The 18,062-nt window shown below is 37.6% G+C and overlaps 3 protein-coding genes and 1 non-coding gene across 4 annotated transcripts; 3 read left to right on the top strand and 1 right to left on the bottom strand.

Annotated features, from left to right (window-relative positions):
* Positions 1–759: 759 nt before the first annotated feature.
* Positions 760–840, top strand: TRNAL-AAG (transfer RNA leucine (anticodon AAG)). Its single transcript has one exon. It is a non-coding gene; the product is annotated as a tRNA-Leu (tRNA).
* A 253-nt stretch (positions 841–1,093) lies between these two features.
* LOC142608761 (uncharacterized) lies at positions 1,094–4,496 on the top strand. The gene is made up of 6 exons (XM_075780444.1): positions 1,094–1,271; positions 1,394–1,463; positions 1,571–1,676; positions 2,672–2,770; positions 2,861–2,995; positions 3,092–4,496. The coding sequence occupies exons 1-6, from the start codon at positions 1,139–1,141 to the stop codon at positions 4,373–4,375; spliced, it is 1,827 nt and encodes a 608-aa protein (XP_075636559.1). The 5' UTR covers positions 1,094–1,138; the 3' UTR covers positions 4,376–4,496.
* Positions 4,497–9,155: 4,659 nt separating this feature from the next.
* LOC142614772 (uncharacterized) lies at positions 9,156–11,735 on the top strand. The gene is made up of 2 exons (XM_075787406.1): positions 9,156–9,695; positions 11,258–11,735. The coding sequence occupies exons 1-2, from the start codon at positions 9,426–9,428 to the stop codon at positions 11,441–11,443; spliced, it is 456 nt and encodes a 151-aa protein (XP_075643521.1). The 5' UTR covers positions 9,156–9,425; the 3' UTR covers positions 11,444–11,735.
* Positions 11,736–14,154: 2,419 nt separating this feature from the next.
* LOC142614778 (G-type lectin S-receptor-like serine/threonine-protein kinase CES101) lies at positions 14,155–17,705 on the bottom strand. Its single transcript, XM_075787418.1, has 7 exons — positions 16,481–17,705; positions 15,865–16,026; positions 15,578–15,774; positions 15,295–15,505; positions 14,937–15,174; positions 14,692–14,839; positions 14,155–14,579 (listed from the first exon to the last, which is right to left on the bottom strand). Exons 1-7 carry the CDS (start codon positions 17,658–17,660, stop codon positions 14,283–14,285), a joined length of 2,433 nt encoding a protein of 810 aa, XP_075643533.1. The 5' UTR covers positions 17,661–17,705; the 3' UTR covers positions 14,155–14,282.
* Positions 17,706–18,062: the final 357 nt, after the last annotated feature.

The raw sequence follows: 18,062 nt of genomic DNA on the forward strand, positions 1-18,062 counted from the left end.
TCCCCTCAGGAACTTCAATCTGATTTAGAATTTGATTATTCCGGATTGTATGTTAATAGGCGATATCCAGATACTCTGTTTTTAATGAATTTCCATTTTCACCAAAAACAAAAGTCATAATTTAGTTATTAACTAGTTTGGATTGCATGTGCAAGATTCGTGCTAGTTATTATAAAGATTAATAGTTAAGGTTAGATTTAGAATTCATTTATAACCCAAACTAAAAATATAATCATTTGAGTGTTAAAGTGCTTAGAAATTGCACCATTAAATAAGACATTCATTTGACTATATAAGAAAGAAGCACAAAAATTATAATAGGACACATAATACATCACAAGATACATTACTTAAAGATGAAACTTTTGATAACATGTATAACAATTGGTGGTATCTTAAAAGTTCCATAACAACTTTCCAAAGTTAATGACCTATTTGGTAACGGAGTTTAAATAACAAAAACTGTTGTTTAAACACTACAACATGCATTTTTACACACTTTTTTCACTTATACAAATTTTCACAAAATTTAAATAACATTACTAAAAATCTCTTACCAAATAAGCCTTAAATTACTCTTTTAAAAGTTCATGATTTTTTAGTGGATATTGTGGTATACTTTTGTGTTAAAACTATTTTCCCTCTTTCTTTTGTCGGTAAGAGTTTGTTTCTCAAAAAAAAAAAAAAATATGAATTATCCCAAAAACACCAGACATGTGTTGGGTTAGTAATACATCACATCACAACTATCATCAACTAGTTGAGATGGCCGAGTTGGTCTAAGGCGCCAGATTAAGGTTCTGGTCCGAAAGGGCGTGGGTTCAAATCCCACTCTCAACAAACTCATTTTCATTTTTTAAACTTTGCCACTGTCTTGCGGAGCCCACCCTTTTCAACGACATCAGATGATCTCCACCGTCAATGTTTAATGAATCCAAAATATTTGCCAGATCACTAATCACTGTGTCCTCCTAGACAAGACGTACAAATCCAACGGTGCAGATTCATCCCAAATCCCCCAATTCCACCTCCCGCTCTTTTTTTTTACTTCACATACTCTTTTCTCGACAAATTTCAAACCCACAGAGAGAGAAAAAAAAAAAAAAAAAAAAAAACCCATCACCAAAATTAGCGTAAAATGGCTCAGGCAGCGAGGCTCGACCTCCGAATGCAAAAGGAACTCAAGCTCCTCCTCACCGACCCTCCTCCCGGCGCGTCGTTCCCACTTCTCTCCTCCTCTTCTTCTTCCTCCTTGTCCGCCATCGATGCCCGTAAGTCCCTGTATTTGGCTATCTTGTATTACTATTTTCCATTTCTTAAATCTTTAAAAATTTTTTTTTTTTACTTTCTCTATTTTGGGTTTAATTTTGTGGTGGTGGGTTGGTGTTTTTAGAGATTGAAGGCCCTGAAGGGACTGTATATGCCAAAGGGATGTTTCACATAAAGATTCAAATACCAGAAAGGTTTTGTCAAATTATACTTAAAACGTGGTTTCTAATTGCTTTGTTCAATTGGGTATTTTTTTTTAGTAACAATTGTGGATTTCTTTTTTTAATTTTTGGAGTTGCAGGTACCCATTTCAGCCTCCAAGTGTGACGTTTGTAACACCCATCTATCACCCTAATATCGACAACGGAGGCCGAATTTGCCTTGACATTCTTAATCTCCCCCCCAAGGTGAGTTTTCTAATTGCATATTAAAATTTGTACAAAATGACTGTTACTTATTAGGATTACGCATAGTGTAGATTTATGCTAAGTGATGTCGAAATTTTAGTACTTGAAATTTGTATACATACCAAATTAGTCATTCTGTAGTCTTGTGGTTATAATTCTTGTTTACATGGCAATATTAAAAGAAAAGAAAAAAGAAAAAAAAAACATTCAATGTTGTTCCTAATGGACATTCCTTAATTGTTTCTCAGATTTGTGAACGTAGATTGGGTTTGAAAAACGTTTGATGTTTGTGATTTTGTGTTACAAATGTCTACATTCTACATTAGTTAGTTGTAGGAAAAATGTGAGGCGCTGTGGAATGTTTCAATGAGTTAAGTTGTTCAAGTTTCTGAAGTTGCTTGCATTTATGTTTTGGTTTTGGTTATAGATGGGTTCTTTTAGATTTAAGTAGTTGATGACTCTATTTAGGAAGCTTCTAATCGGTCATCTGAATATGTAAATGGCTGTCCTTGTTCAATGTGATGGCTTTTGAGAGTTCCTATTTCTCTAGCTTTCTTTCAGCCGTTGCCTAGTAATGCATATATATATATGCATTTCTAGGCAAACGAGTGAGTCATAAATCCAAAGATTGAGGATTAGTTTGTAGCTTTATATCTAAACTCTAAATATTTGGTCAATTTGTCTTGCAGTCACCTTTTAGTAAAAACCAATCTATATGGTCTGTATCTTTCATATTTTCTGAATAACACTCCGTGAGTTAATGTTCAGGTGGTCAATCTTATAATTCTGAAAGACGACCTTAGCTCAATAGTTGAACTATTATTGACAAACTGATTGACAACTGTAATTGCTTGGGAGTTTTTTTTTTTTTTTTGGTTGGTCACCAGCAAGATGTGTTTTGTGCCATATCCCATAGTCTAATTCATCGAAATGTTTAATGGGTGAAATACTGTTGAGATGTTGTGATTTATTGGTCTTCATTGTAATCCAAGCAGGGGGCATGGCAACCATCATTAAACATTTCAACTGTGCTTACAAGCATAGGGTTGCTACTGAGTGAACCCAATCCTGATGATGGCTTAATGTGTGAAGCAGTAAGTTTCTTTTCACATAAATGTTTGGAGAACTAGTACTGGCCAATGAGGTCTCCTTGTTTTTATTTATGTTCGAATATATTCGTGCAGAGTAGGGAGTACAAATATAACAGACAAGCCTTTGACCAAAAAGCTCGATCCATGACTGAGAAATATGCCAAGGTTGGAGTCAGTGGGAATGCTTGTAGCAGTCAAAGCATTCCAACTAACTCAAATACAAACATGGTACTAGTATACAATTGGTTAAATTCTCTTTTGCTTTCTCTTTCCCCTCGTTCCCCCAAGTTGAAGCGCCTTTTCATTTGAAAATTTATTTTCCAGATGGAAGTAAAAACAGCTGGAATGGAGTCAAGACATGAAGTAAATGAGTACGGTGTAAGCCATAAGAAGTTACGTGGGACTAGGTGGAAGCTGTCACTGGAGTCTTCAGGTTCTACCCTGAAAAGGGATGGTGATGGGAAACTAAATGAGGTGCCTAATGACCACCCGGTACCTTCTAATTACAAGGACCAGAGGGAACTAGAAGGAACCAGAAAAGGGCCAATAGACATGAATGATGAGTACAATCAGGGTCAGGATAAGCTATGTGAAACCAGGCAGAAATTATCACTGGAAACCTTTGGTCAATTCCAGAACAGAGATGGCCATGACAAGGAGAGTTTGGTACTAAATCGCTGTCCATCACCTAAGCCTCAGAAGCCTTTTGTGGCTTCTTCAGGGTCATCAATGATGAAGGTTGGAAACCATTATGATCATGAAGAGCAAGGTAGTAAATCAATAAATGACAGCATAAACATGAGATCAAAGAAGCTGACTGTTGGCGAAAAGCAGCCACAGGGAATATCTTCAGACACCTGCCAGATAAGAGATGGTTGTAATGAAGAACTGATTGTGATCCCTCAACCGTCACCCTCTGAGTTCCATTCATATGCGTCTCATGAGACCTTGCCACTTCCTATGGCTGCTAAACATATTGAACTGCCTCTTAAGGGTTTTATTAATGGAATGGGAAATGGCAACAATGGTATAAATTCTAAGAAGCTCTGTTCTGTTGGCAAGAAGCTTTCATTGGGGTTCAGGGGCTTATCTCAGATTCAAGAAAAGGATAACAAGGAAAATGTGGTTCCAGTTCACCAGACATCACTTTCACATCCCAAAAGCCCTTCTCTGAGTTCATCTACGCCCTCAATGGTATCAAAGGCAGGGAAGCATTTTGAAAGCGGATCAGAGATTAGTGGCTTAAATGTGAGTTACAAGAATTGTGGGATTAGTCGAAAGCTGTCACTTGGTCCCCTCACTCAATTACAAGGGAGCAATGATGATAACAGGCAGTTGCTGTCACTCTCCCAGAAACTCTCTGAAGATCCATCCAAGGGCCTGCCCTTGCAACAGGATTGCGGGTGTGATAACAAGCAGAAGTTGAATCACGAGCACAATGTGAAGATTGATGAGGGGACCAAGCAACAGAATACAGAAGACAAATCACCAGTTTCTGAATCAGTAATTGTTCTGGATAGTGAAGATAGTGAGGATGAAGGGTATGTATCTTTGAGGAAATCATTGTTAGCACGAAAGCGGATAGGGAAGCGGAAAGCTAAAGTTTGAAAATTGTCACAGTTTCAAACTTTCAATTGAGTTGACAGGGATGAACTTTTTTTAATTAACTCTCTGCTTGTGATTCAATGTAGTATGGTGGTTTATAACATAAGAAGTTTCTTTTTGCCTTTACAGGGACTATACTATCGGAGCAATACAATCAACTTCTCAAATTACAATGCTCAAACAAATCTAAAAGAGAACAAGAAAACGATTTATTATTATGTTGTGGGATCCCTAGTAGCTCTTCTTAGAGGACATCAAGGAATCCTTTCTTTGATCACTTAAATCCCTTATTTATGATTATTATTAGGAAGCTATGGAGAGAACTAAAGTTGGAATGTTACTTCATGCTTAGATTCTGCTTTAGCCTCCCCCCTAACACTTCTTTTGAAATGAAAATAAGAAAAGAAAAAGAAAGTCAATTAACCCTAAACCAGGAAAGTCGTTGTATGAGACAGTTTGTGATGGTACTCACTTGGATGCAGTTTGTAGCTTGTGTCTTGCAAGCATTTCTCTCCGAGTTATTCAAAGTCATGCGTTAGGCATATTACTCTTTTTTTTTAAAAATAAATCATGAGACATTAGGTACATTGCTTAATTTAAGATAATTTCATTAATTTGGATGGAGCTGGCTTAGTTTAACGTTCGTATAATTTTGACCATTTTTTTTTTTTTGCTGAGAATTTCTAACAATTATAGTTTGAGAGAGAGCAAAATGATGTATCCTAAATGTGTTTTTCGAGGAGTATGAAAAAATGAAAAGATAGAAAATGTTGGGAGGATAAAAAATATTAATAAAAATGAAAAGATAGAAAATGTTGGGAGGATAGAAAATATTTTTATTTTGATTAAAGGCGCTCGCTCTTGATGATAGCTCTTTATTATCAGATTAAGACACTAGTCGGTTTGGTGTAGACAGAGATCGAATCTTAGATTTTTTGCTCAATCATTAGAAATTTTACTAGTTGAGCTAACTAAAATCCATTATTATTATGTCCTTATTATAAGTAGAATGCTAGAAAAGTGGGGGGTAATTTTTATTATGTCTCTTGTGGGGACACAATTTTCAGACCAAGCCCAAAATGTAAGGGATCTTGACCCAGTGAACCTAGTACAATAAATTTGTAGAGAGTGGGTCAAAGAGCTAGGCTTTAGTGCTTGGATAACAGTTAATATGGTTTTGGATGATGAGCCAACAAGAATTGAACCCGGTTTGTGCGAGAAAGTTGGTTCTCGGCATAGTCCGAGGAGCTCTGTTCTAGCGTATATTGGATGACCATGGTTACAGGAGTTGTTGAGATTGCTATAGTGCTTTCTCTTCTCCTTTTTTCATCTCCCCTTCTCTGGGATCTCTACCCTTATTTATATTACCTCTCTCCCTTCATCCTTACCCTACACGTGGACTACATGTGGACAGTTGATGGTTGTCCCATCAGCCCTCTCTAAAAGTCTTCTGGGATGGCTGTAAGGCTGCCATAATACTGTTCAGAGGTCACTTCCTCATTAATGCGGTGGTAGCAGTTTTCCCTTAGATATTTTTGAGTCCTTATCCCTCTTGTACGTTCATGATACTCGTTGCTATCATTAGAACTTCTTGGAATGTCATCCTTGATCATTAGGATTTATACTAGATTTGCGTTTGGCTTTATCCGAGGAGATAGTACTCCTCGGACTCGGACCACCCATGCTTCTCGGCCAAATCCCAAAATCCATGACCCCACAATAGCCCCTCAAAACTCCGGTTTTCTCCTCGCATCCGAGGAGAAAAGTGGGGTTTTGAATTCTTAAGAGTTGATTCTGCTTTAATCCTTTGATTTACATTTGTGGGAATGTCGTTTCAAGCGCCCCATATTTATACTGTGAATTGCTCCTTTCAGAGCTACCAATCTGAGGATTTGGTTATAATCTTGGGCCTGTTTTGACACTTAGTGAGAAACAAATAAATGTTGTGGAATGATAATTTCCCAAAGTATGTGGTTCGAGGACCGAGGCATGATCAAGTTTATAGTTTAAATACCTTAAAGAGAGATGCCATAAAGTGTTAACTTTCTCACATCATCTGGTCCGAGGACCGAGGCATGATTGAGTTATAATTTAAACACTTTGAAGAGAGATGTCATTACGTGTTAATTTCCCCAAAGCAGGAGGTCCGAGGACCCGACATAGCTAAGGTTCTGTTTAACCACTTCAATAGATGCCAGTGTGTGTTAATTTCCCCAAAGCAGGAGGTCCGAGGACCCGGCATAGCTAAGGTTCTGTTTAACCACTTCAATAGATGTCAGTGTGTGTTAATTTCCCCAAAGCAGGAGGTCCGAGGACCCGGCATAGCTAAGGTTCTGTTTAACCACTTCAAAAGATGTCAGTGTGTGTTAATTTCTCCAAAGCAGGAGGTCCGAGGACCCGGCATAGCTAAGGTTCTGTTTAACCACTTCAAAAGATGTCAGTGTGTGTTAATTTCCCCAAAGCAGGAGGTCCGAGGACCCGGCATAGCTAAGGTTCTGTTTAACCACTTCAATAGATGTCAGTGTGTGTTAATTTCCCCAAAGTAGAAGGTCCGAGGACCCGGCATAGTTAAGGTTCTGTTTAACCACTTCAATAGATGTCAGTGTGTGTTAATTTCCCCAAAGCAGGAGGTCCGAGGACCCGACATAGCTAAGGTTCTGTTTAACCACTTCAAAAGATTAGAAGATGTCAATATATATACCTTCAAGGACTAGCCCCGTCGCAAAGCCCCATTGAATTGCTCATATGTTGCTGCCACTTCCTCTAATTGAGGTTTAGCGAACTCGGCCACCAAATTTGCGAGGACCTGGCCCCTGACAGAGGTACGAGCCATGTACTTGATGTCAAAAGCCCCCAGAACTGTGCCCTATTTAGCAATCCTCCCCATATAATCCACACTTTGTAGTATAGACCTGAGCGGAAGCTAAGTTAGGACAACAACTGTGTGCCTCATGTAGTGACTTGCTCACATAGCAAACTGGCTACCATAATGGCTTTCCCCAGGGACTCTCACTGATGGGAGCCTAATTGTATCATATTTAACCGTTGCACCCACTATTACACAAGCTCTTCCCACAGACGGCGCCAATTGTGGGGACACAATTTTCAGACCAAGCCCAAAATGTAAGGGATCTTGACCCAGTGAACCCAGTACAATAAATTTGTAGAGAGTGGGTCAAAGAGCTAGGCTTTAGTGCTTGAATAACAGTTAATATGGTTTTGGATGATGAGCCAACAAGAATTGAACCCGGTTTGTGCGAGAAAGTTGGTTCTCGGCATAGTCCGAGGAGCTCTGTTCTAGCGTATATTGGATGACCATGGTTACAGGAGTTGTTGAGATTGCTATAGTGCTTTCTCTTCTCTTTTTTTCATCTCCCCTTCTCTGGGATCTCTACCCTTATTTATATTACCTCTCTCCCTTCATCCTTACCCTACACGTGGACTACATGTGGACAGTTGATGGTTGTCCCATCAGCCCTCTCTAAAAGTCTTCTGGGATGGCTGTAAGGCTGCCATAATACTATTCAGAGGTCACTTCCTCATTAATGCGGTGGTAGCAGTTTTCCCTTAGATATTTTTGAGTCCTTATCCCTCTTGTACGTTCATGATACTCGTTGCTATCATTAGAACTTCTTGGAAGGTCATCCTTGATCATTAGGATTTATACTAGATTTGCGTTTGGCTTTATCCGAGGAGATAGTACTCCTCGAACTCGGACCACCCATGCTTCTCGGCCAAATCCCAAAATCCATGACCCCACATCTCTATTAGAGCATTTACATTAGTGGATATATAATAGAAAAATGTGTCAAATTTACATATTTTTCCTCAAAAACTACCCATATAAGTGGGTGTATAAATGTATATATTTACATGTTTACTTTAGTAACTGTGTATATTTATATTGTTACTCTATCCTTTGATTTTAATCTTTTTTTCCTCTCACAACCCATTACAACACTTGATAATCCAAACAAAAATCCACCCAAAATCAACAAAAAAAATCAACTAAAACCATATAAAAACTCATCCAAAACCCAATTCAAAATCAACCCCAAACCAAACCCAACAAAAAATTTAAATCAACTTAAAAGCGCCTTGTACACATGTCGGAGCTACTGCTGTTCCTATTGATATGGCCTCGCCCTTGTGTGAGTGTGTGTGGGGTTGGGATGAAAGAGAGAGGTAGAGAGCTAGGAGGAGCAGGAGCTGTGAGTTGAGAAAGACCCGTTTGAGATGAGAGAGAGATATATTAATGAAAATAATAATAGTAAAGAAAAATAATTATTTAAATAAAATAGAGTGTATAATAGATGATCTAAAAAAGTAATTATGTAAAATAAAAAAAAGTAAGTTATTATATTAAAATAGATAAAATATATTGCATGAACTAATGCAAATAGAGTATTGCTCTGATAAGCACCAAAAAACGGTGTTGTTTCAACATTTGAGTGATTTTTTTTTTGAATATTTAAGCAATATTGTATTGCTTAAATATTCAGAATATCACTCAAATACAATTTTTGGGTGTTTAATAGAGAGATCTTGATTGAATAAATTTGAAATTTAAATGACTAAATTGTACGAAAATAAAGTTAACATCTTAAAGTGAATTTTGATCAAATTTAGAGGATGCAATTTATATTTTTGCCTTAATTAAAAAATAAAATAAAAATTTTGTAAACCATGGACTCCGAGGTTAGACCCAAACGAAATGTGACAAACTCCTACTAGTAGGATAAAATTGGGTTTGGGCTTTGGGGCTTCTTTTTTAAACCTCATCTCTGAATATCACCTGTCCTTGAGGTCAGTTGAGATTGGGCCATATAGAAAACAAACAAACAGAAAAAAGAAAAAGAAAAAAAAAAGGATGAGAATCTGGGTGGCTCTGGCTAGCTCACCGCTAATAAACTGACTGTGGTGAGGCGGTTCGGTTCTGCTTTTGTTTTTCCGACTCTGGGTTTGTGTTGTGGAAGTGGAACCAAGCTAGAGCCTAGAGGAAGAGGCGTAACTACGATACAGATACAGAGAGTAGAAAAAAAAAATAAAATTGATGGCTTCGATTTGCCTCTCAATTCCGAGCTTCAAAACCCTAGCTATCCTATCTCCATCATACACATCTTCGACTTCATCCCCATTTTCATCTTCATCTTCTTCTTCTTCTGTGGGCCACGCGTGCTTCGTTCGCTGCAGATGCTCAATTCCAATGTTCGATTCTCAGCGCGTGGTTTCAACTCATCGTTTGAGGGCAAAGAGGCAAGTGGTCCGTATGGCTCCCGATGAAGAGAAACTCACGCGCCGTAATCCTCTCGATTTCCCCATCGTATGTCTCTCTCTCTCTCTCTCTCTTTCTCCTCCCCTTATTTGTATAGATATATGTGAAATTACTGCCAATTTTTTGTAATTCATTTATGTTTTTAGAATTAGCTAGTTCATATATATATATATATATTTGCTTCGTTGAAAACGAGGTCTGTTGAGCTATATCCTCGAAAGTTTTGTGCTTAAGAAAAGGTACATACGTGGTCTGTGTCTATGACTATGAGAGACTATCAGGTCCTTATTTGAGTGTGGGTAGGACATGTTTGTTTGGCCTGTTTGAGAGGGAGTGGTTATCCACTGTTCTAATCTCAGCTGTTGCCCGGTGTTTGCTTCACCTTAACAGCCCTTGATGTTTATTTTATCCGACTGTGGCGAGCTCACGAGAGTTTTAGATTATAGATAAAATGATTCTATGTCCATGCATTTTGCGGTTAACTTTTCATAACTTGCTGAGGTTGCTCGTTGTCAAGTGATGGTGGTGGTGCGCCCATCTGAAAGTGATGTTAGACTAATCACAACTTACCACCCCGCAAGTTGTGATATATATATATATATTAACAGATGGATGCCTATGAACTCTAGCTCAGATGGCATCTCCCCTTGTAAGAGTAAGGTGCAGAGTGAGGTTGAGGGTTAAAGCAGCTTAAAAAAAAAGGTTACGAGCACAAATGGGCAGGTTGTCCAAGTCATTGGAAACAGACAAGAAAATCCAGCCTCCAAAGAATAGAAAATCAGTTTTGCTTTAGATGCATATGTCATTTTGTATCCGTTATCTTCTACCGTAATTTTCTTGCTGAATCAACATTCCACCGACTCTTTTTTCTGCTTTATTGCTTTGCTGTTCCTTCTTTTAGTCAGCATCATTATCGAAGTATCAATTGAAGACACTGTCTCTGTAAGCACTATGCTGCTAATAAATATTCTTGGGAAAGGATATTGCTCGTGTATTGTGGTGCTCTTTGTAATTTTTTCTTAAATTTTTTTTTTTTATAAATATTGCTGCTACATTTTAGGGCCTAAATAGATCAAAAATTGAAATTTTTGAAAACTATGTGCATTGACTTCAACCATAAGTTTGGAGTGATAATGCTGATTAGGACATCATGGTTTTGGCTTACTTGAGCATGTTTAACAAGCCTAACTTCAAATCACTTCATTTGATTGTGCAATTTTAGATATCAGCAGATCAGCTTTCTGTTATCCCCCCCTCTTTTAGGACTTGGCTGATGAGTAAGCTTTAAAATTTTAAGTCAATCAGGAAAAATTGTTGGATGACTCTAATGTTGCTATATCTCAGTTAATACTGTATGGTCCTGCTACATCCTGAAAGTAGATGAGGTCTTCATTTTTGAAGGTTTAGTGCACATCAATTCTTAAACATAGGGGTGACTTGATGGTTTTATTTGTATGCTACCTCTCTGCTGTTGATTGAATATTGGTTCCATGAACTTCCTATAGCAAGTAATGTTCTTAGAGTTTTTTTTGCAGTTGGTCTATTTTTTACTATGAATGTTTTTTGTCTGTGGTGTTTTGATAAATAATCTATTTCAATCTACTTGGCAGGAGTGGGAGAGGCCAAAGCCAGGTCGTAGACCTGATATATTCCCCCAGTTTAGCCCTATGAAAACACCATTACCACCTCCATTGCCATATGATCCTCCAGAAGAAGATGAGGAAGAGGAAGAGAAGAAAGAGGAGGAGGAGGAAGATCCTGAAAAGGAAGAGCCAGACCAGCCTGAGAATCAGTAGAACTCACTCAGTGGCAAAGTATGGGCCTTAGACCTTTTTCACAATTTTGTTTTTATTCTCTTAGTTCATGTTACCTCTTGCTTCATGTGGTGCTTATATATAGTGGATGATAATGTAATGGTCATCCAGTTAGAATGTTGCTTAAGTGTTTTTTTTTCCCTTCTAACTTTGGGCTAAAAGGATCATGCAAAACCCTTGTTGGGACCTTTTGCAGGCTTATTTATGAAGAGTACTTTGAAATTTATTTTATTTGATGGACTTTTTAGATATATAAGAGATTGGATTGAAGGAATGATTGCTTATGATATGGGGAGTTAGGTCGACTGTTTCCTTTTTGACTTGCTTTTTTGACTTGTTTGGTACCTTCATTTTGGCTTCCCTCAACAACTTCAAAATCTAGAATTGCTTTTCATGATAAAATTGCAAGCTAACATGGCTCTTTGGTTGCATACACTGACTTGCTTATTTAAAATAATTGTCTAGACCCTCTTTTCTGTTTAGTGGAGTAATTGCCATTCATGCCTAAGAGCATACAATGGTATGAAGACAAGTCATTTGGTCCGTGTGGCAGATGACTTCTTGTTTTCTTTGCGGCTGCAGTTTGTACAATGTGAGACACAAGTATTACCCATTTGGGGAAAAAATAACATGTAGGTTTCTGGTGAAACAAGCATAACTTGTGGTTGAGTTTTCTATTAGGAAAATAGAGAAAGGTTCAGTTTCTCTTAAGTTACGCACTTTTTAGCTTCGGTATGGCATCCTTTATTCCCTTTAAAATTTGTGCACGTGTTGCCCAGGTGCACAATGTAGGGTTAGAACTGAGCAAGAATCAATTTTTCTAGTAGAATTCGGAATTTAGGACCTCGTAATTTCACTCAAGTGTAAACATTTTCACTTGAGCAAAATCTTGGGGACAAAATTGTTATGTCAACTTTAGATGGTCATATCTCCCTCATTTATAATCAAATTGGGTCAAATTTGTGTTTTTTTTGAAACTTTGAATGTTTACTTTCCAATGAAATAGGTTACTCTCAGAAATTAATTATGATTCAAAAAATATGGGTAAAAGATCGTCAACTTCCCAACTTCGAGCAGATTGAAACTTGTCATCTTTGATAAGTTTTTGATCCAGACTTAACTTTAACGCAATTTTTGATGTGTTTTGACAATAGGGATTTGCAAACACATCATCTATGGACCTTAATAGATTAGGACTATTTTGGACGTCAAGCATTCTTGTTCAATTTTGCAAAACATTTTTATGACTGTAATATGGAAATATCTTTGTCAATAGTTTGATTCAGCCTATGGTCTTTAAGAGAATAGTTCCTACTACTTTCAGGAAGTAGATGCCCTATGCATTATTGGGATTTCACAAATTAATTTGTTTGTAATTTGTCGAGGTGAATTTTGTTTTTTGAAGACAATAATGTTGCCTTGATAATCTTATTTATTGAAAGAATCCTCTTTTTTTTAAAAGAATTTTATTAAAAAAATATGGAAAATTAGAGATGACTATTTACTAATTGTTTAGAACTTTGAAAGATCATAACTTTGCACTTGTGCCAAAAGTTTTGTAACTCAACTGACACCTTCTGGCTTCTGTTTTAAATCCCCCTTCTCCCTCCTCCCATTGTAACTATTGAATTTCTTTTTTTAAATGTGGGCCTTGAAGCTATTTTTCAATTATTTTTTATTCAAGTTGTCAATTCTAGGGCTGTCCAACCAAATCCCAATAAATTCGTCCAATTTGGAGCCAACCGATCTGAAATTGGCTTAATTCGAGCAGTGTAACGGTCGATAGTGGGTCTATGTCAAAAACAACCAATCTTAGTGGGTTGAGTAGCGGGTTTCACTATCTGAGACTTGATCTGACCAATGTTCTTCCTCACATGCCACCATCAAGCCGCCATTCTCCCCTTCAACACCGCTATTCTCCTTCGAAGTTGTCATTCTCACCCCTTGATGTCAGCGTTATTTCACAAATTTGGCGAGATCCCACCATATCACAGCCATATTTGGGGAGATAACAGTTAGATCCAGCGATACTTCACTAGAATTGGAAGTGTTTCCACCACGTGTCGACACCACATGCCTTTAGGCAAGACCAATCTGGCCACCACAACAATCGGTCTTTGGCGGTCGGTGACCCATACTCCTCGTGGTTGGCAGTGGTCCTCACAATCCCAAACCCGACATGATCGGGTTGGATGCCGAGTTAACTCCAAACCCAACCCTGGACACCCTTAACCAATTTATTTATGTACTGCATACGCAAAGTGGATTACATGTTATAGTCATCCAAGTGGATGTTGCTTAACTGGTTTTCACTGTTTGCGCAGAATCAACTAAAACTCCTATTGGGAACTTTTTCAGGCTATTTTTTAAAGAGTAAGCTTTGATTACGGTTCTGGTAAAATTTTCTGAGTAATTGACGCTTGTGAGAAAGAGCAAAGAAGATTATGGCCTGTTTGGATAGAGGGGAGAAGGAGGGAGAGTAGAGTAGAGTTGGTTTAAAATAGACTAATTTTAGGCTAAATCTAATCTAATCTACTCTATTCCCCCTCCCTCTCCCTCTCCCTCAATCCAAATGGGCCATTAATGTATTCGTCAGTGGAAACAAACATATTCTGATGTAGAAGTCTTGATTTAAGAAAATAAAGAAGGGCGTGATTAATCTCCATACTGAAAAGTAATTGTAACAAGTATCACGTGGATTACATGTAACATATACAAAATTCTACCTCAGAATTTATAGTTTCATAGTTTTTTTTTTTTTTTTTCTCTATTAGTAGCTCTATCTGGCTTCTTGTCGCTTTCCATACAACAAAAAAAGGCTCTATCTGGCTTCCATAATAGTTACAGATACACAATTTACCGAATTAATGTCCATCTTTCCATCAGGCAATGTTAACCCAGCTTCAGTTTTCTCAAGTTGTTTTGGATCAGGCAGGAACACAGCCTCATTTGTGAGCATGGGGATGATATCTGACATAGTTGGTCTATCCGTTGCACGCTCTTGCACACATAGGAGACCAATGTGGATGTATCTGAACAGTTCACTTTTGGGACATGAGGAGTCCAGTGATGGATCCATTAATTCAAGAATATCACCTCGCTTCCACGAATCCCATGCCTGAAATTAATTTCATCATTTATGCAAATTGTGAGTCTTAGTCAAATTCCAGAAGAGAACTCTTCAACTCTAATTGAGATAGGAATAAGATAAGGTTTGTTTGATTACTAACTTGTTCTATAAGAGTGATAATGCTGGATGAAGAAAAAACCGAGTTTTTCTTGCCACTCACAATCTCTAGCATTAAGACTCCAAAACTATAAACATCAGACTTCTCAGAGAAAATGCCATTCATGGCATACTCAGGAGACATATAACCACTGTATAACAAGAAAAGAGAATGTTCATATTTGCTATGTGTGTGTGTGCTGTGTTTAGCAAAGATCAATATGGTTGCTATATGTAGTCTATACTCACTATGTCCCAACAACCCTCTTAGTATTTGCTCTGGTTTCGTTTTGTCCAAAAATTCTAGCCATACCAAAATCTGATATTTTAGGGTTCATGTTATCGTCAAGTAAAATGTTACTAGGTTTCAAGTCTCTATGTATTACTCTTAGTCTTGAATATTTGTGAAGATAAAGAAGTCCTTGTGCAACCCCTTCAGTAATGCTGACAAGTTTTCTCCAGTTGAGAAGTTTTCTTTTAGGGGGATCTGTTGTAAAATAAAGTGTAAATGTAGTTAGTGGTCATGGTAATAATCACAAACTTATTTTTTTAGATAAGTAATAATCACATTCTTAAAGTATAGCCATAAGAGTAGATTATAACAAACCAAAAATGAAGGAATCTAAGCTTTTATTTGGCATGTACTCATAAATCAGCATCTTTTCTTCTTCGTGAACACAACAACCCAAAAGCCTAACAAGATTGACATGTTGAAGTTCAGCTATTAGTGTAATCTCATTCATGAATTCCTTGAGTCCTTGTCCAGAATCTCTTGCTAGTCTTTTTACTGCAAGCTGCTGTCCATCTTGTAATAAACCCTGGAATAAATTTCTCAATGTTAGAGAACAACTGTCTCAGTCAAGCCTCATTTACTAATTTCCAATTCTTACCTTGTAAACTGGTCCAAAACCTCCCTCGCCAAGCTTGTTGGAAAATGAGAAGTGATTAGTTGCGGCCAATATTTCAGGAAAACTAAATAATTGAACCTCATTGCCCTTCTTTCTGTCTCTTTTGATGTTATAGTTAAATTTGTTGCAAATATGGGATCTTAATTCAAGTAATCCCTTGTCTTGGCTTGTTTCCCCTTCTGCAGATTAGAACATAAATATGTACTCTTAAGTTACATATACACGTGACTAATAAATTTCATACCAACAGAGGATTGCCTTCTACTCACCATCTTGTTGCAAGAGTCCAAGTTTTCTCCTCCTGTAGCACAAATAACCCAAAAGTAGGATTACTGGACCAGGTGTAATGGCAACAATGCACCATATCCACCACAACTCCTTTGTACTTCCTGCGGAATCTTCCCTTGTGCCTCCTTCAGTGGGTGTACCCTCTGATACAAAATCATAGAAATCAGTTCTAAGATTGTTGGGCCTGTTGCTAATACAGTTCATGCTTGAAGCACATTCTTATTCTTATTATAAACAGATATGGATATCATAAGCATGTTTTAGGTTGGATTGAAATCATGAAGACAAACCAGATATTGATGTGAACCATTTAGTGTTATTCAAAGTATGTCATACCAGACCACTTAAAGAAGATCAGGTTTATAAATTATATCCTACTGTTTGTTACATGGTGCATATTTAGATGATCACATTATTAAACAACTGCCAATCTGCCATTACTGGTGAAATTTAGTCTCTCAGCTCTATAGGTTCATCTAACTGTCAACAAAACCAGAAAACTGAAGGGCTAAAATTATGGAATAAGATTTGGGAGAAGGAAAATTGGAAAAAATTACTCAAGGTGAAATTCAGTACCAACTGAAGGTAAACTCATACCTTTATTATTTCCTAGCTCAAGTATGTATTTTGCTGGAAAGTTCTCATTCCGAATGAAATTTGCGTCCTTATTCCAAAACTCACATCCAGTACCATTGTCAAAATGGTTTTTATAAGCAATGCAGGAGCAATTATTCCAACAGCTATAGTGACAATCACTGAGAGCCAAGCTGGAATTATAATGAAAATACTTCAATTTAGTTTCCTTATAATAGCCTTTTTTTGGCACAAACAACTCAGAACCATTCCTGCATTCTGTGTGATTCTGCTCTATGCACACAGCATTTGGATAGTTCACATTAAATTTACATGGACTAGTGGTTGTGTTTGTCCATGTAGTACCATCCACATCTAAAGTGAACTGCACGATCTGCCCCCAGGAATTCAGCTCCCACCTTGAGATAGTAGATTTGTTCTTAACATTATAAGAGAAGTATTTCTCATCCTCATTTGACACAAACCTGAATTCATACACGTCAAGACTCCTTTTCAGATCAGGAGCCATTTGGAAGCCCCCATTACTCCAGACCCCACTAGTCCAATATACATCCCCTCGCTGCCAGAGGATCAACTGGTCAGCACTACCACGATCCACGCCTAGCCTGAAAGCCCCCGGTGCAGGGACCTGGCTACTCAACCATGAATTTAGTGCCCAACTTTGTCCAGTCTTCAGGTTCAAGCCTAGTTTCATTCCGGGCAGTAGTGTGTTGGTTGGATGATCAAAACTTTGCCACAAGACTCGCCCTGCTCTTCCATTAGAATAAACTTCTGTTAGCACTAGGTTTCCATAATCCAAGAGAGTTGCTGTCACGTTACTCAACACTGTCTGGTTGGGATTTATCACAATTGGCTGCCCTCCATTATGTGTGATCTTCAACAATCCTTCGTTGTCTAACGTAAGAACTCCAGATGATTCATAGATTGGATAATTTGGGTTTGCCACCCAGACTGATTCTGGATTTTTTGGTAGTTTACTGTACCATATTCCTAAGTAGTAGTCACTTGAATAGCTAGGGTTGAAGAAGCCTAATTTGAAGATACCATTTTCAGAAAGTAGATGCTCCTCATCTCTCATCTGTTGCCCTTGCTTCAATGAATAGATTTCTTCACAAGAAGAATACGGTGATTGAATGCAGAGACATGAGAAAAGAAAAAGCATGAGGTTCCTAAGTTTAGCCATGAGCAGACCAATACGGCAAATACCATTTATATAGAAAAAAAATGTCTGCAATTATTACTGTTTCTTTGCTTGAGATTATTTAATTGGACTTTCATCCAAGACAGAAGACTTGAATGATGTTGTTCTCTTACTTGTTCAAAATACTAATCCCTTCAAACTTGTAAACAGTGTGAGTAGTTGAAACTCGAGGCTTCTCTTAGTTATCAGAACTTCTTGTAAGTTTGAAATGATGTCATTAGGGTAGGTCGACTTCTACCCTCTCTTTGAAAGTTCTCAACACACGAGGGCCACTGCTTTTTTAGTCTAACAAGCCGACGGAATTCTAATAAACCTGATCACAATTAATTGAATTAAAGACTGCAATGTCAAATGTCTAAAAAAAACTTGGTCACAATCAGAGAC

Source organism: Castanea sativa, chromosome 1 (genome assembly GCF_040712315.1).
Source record: "Castanea sativa cultivar Marrone di Chiusa Pesio chromosome 1, ASM4071231v1".
Lineage (NCBI taxonomy): Eukaryota > Viridiplantae > Streptophyta > Magnoliopsida > Fagales > Fagaceae > Castanea > Castanea sativa.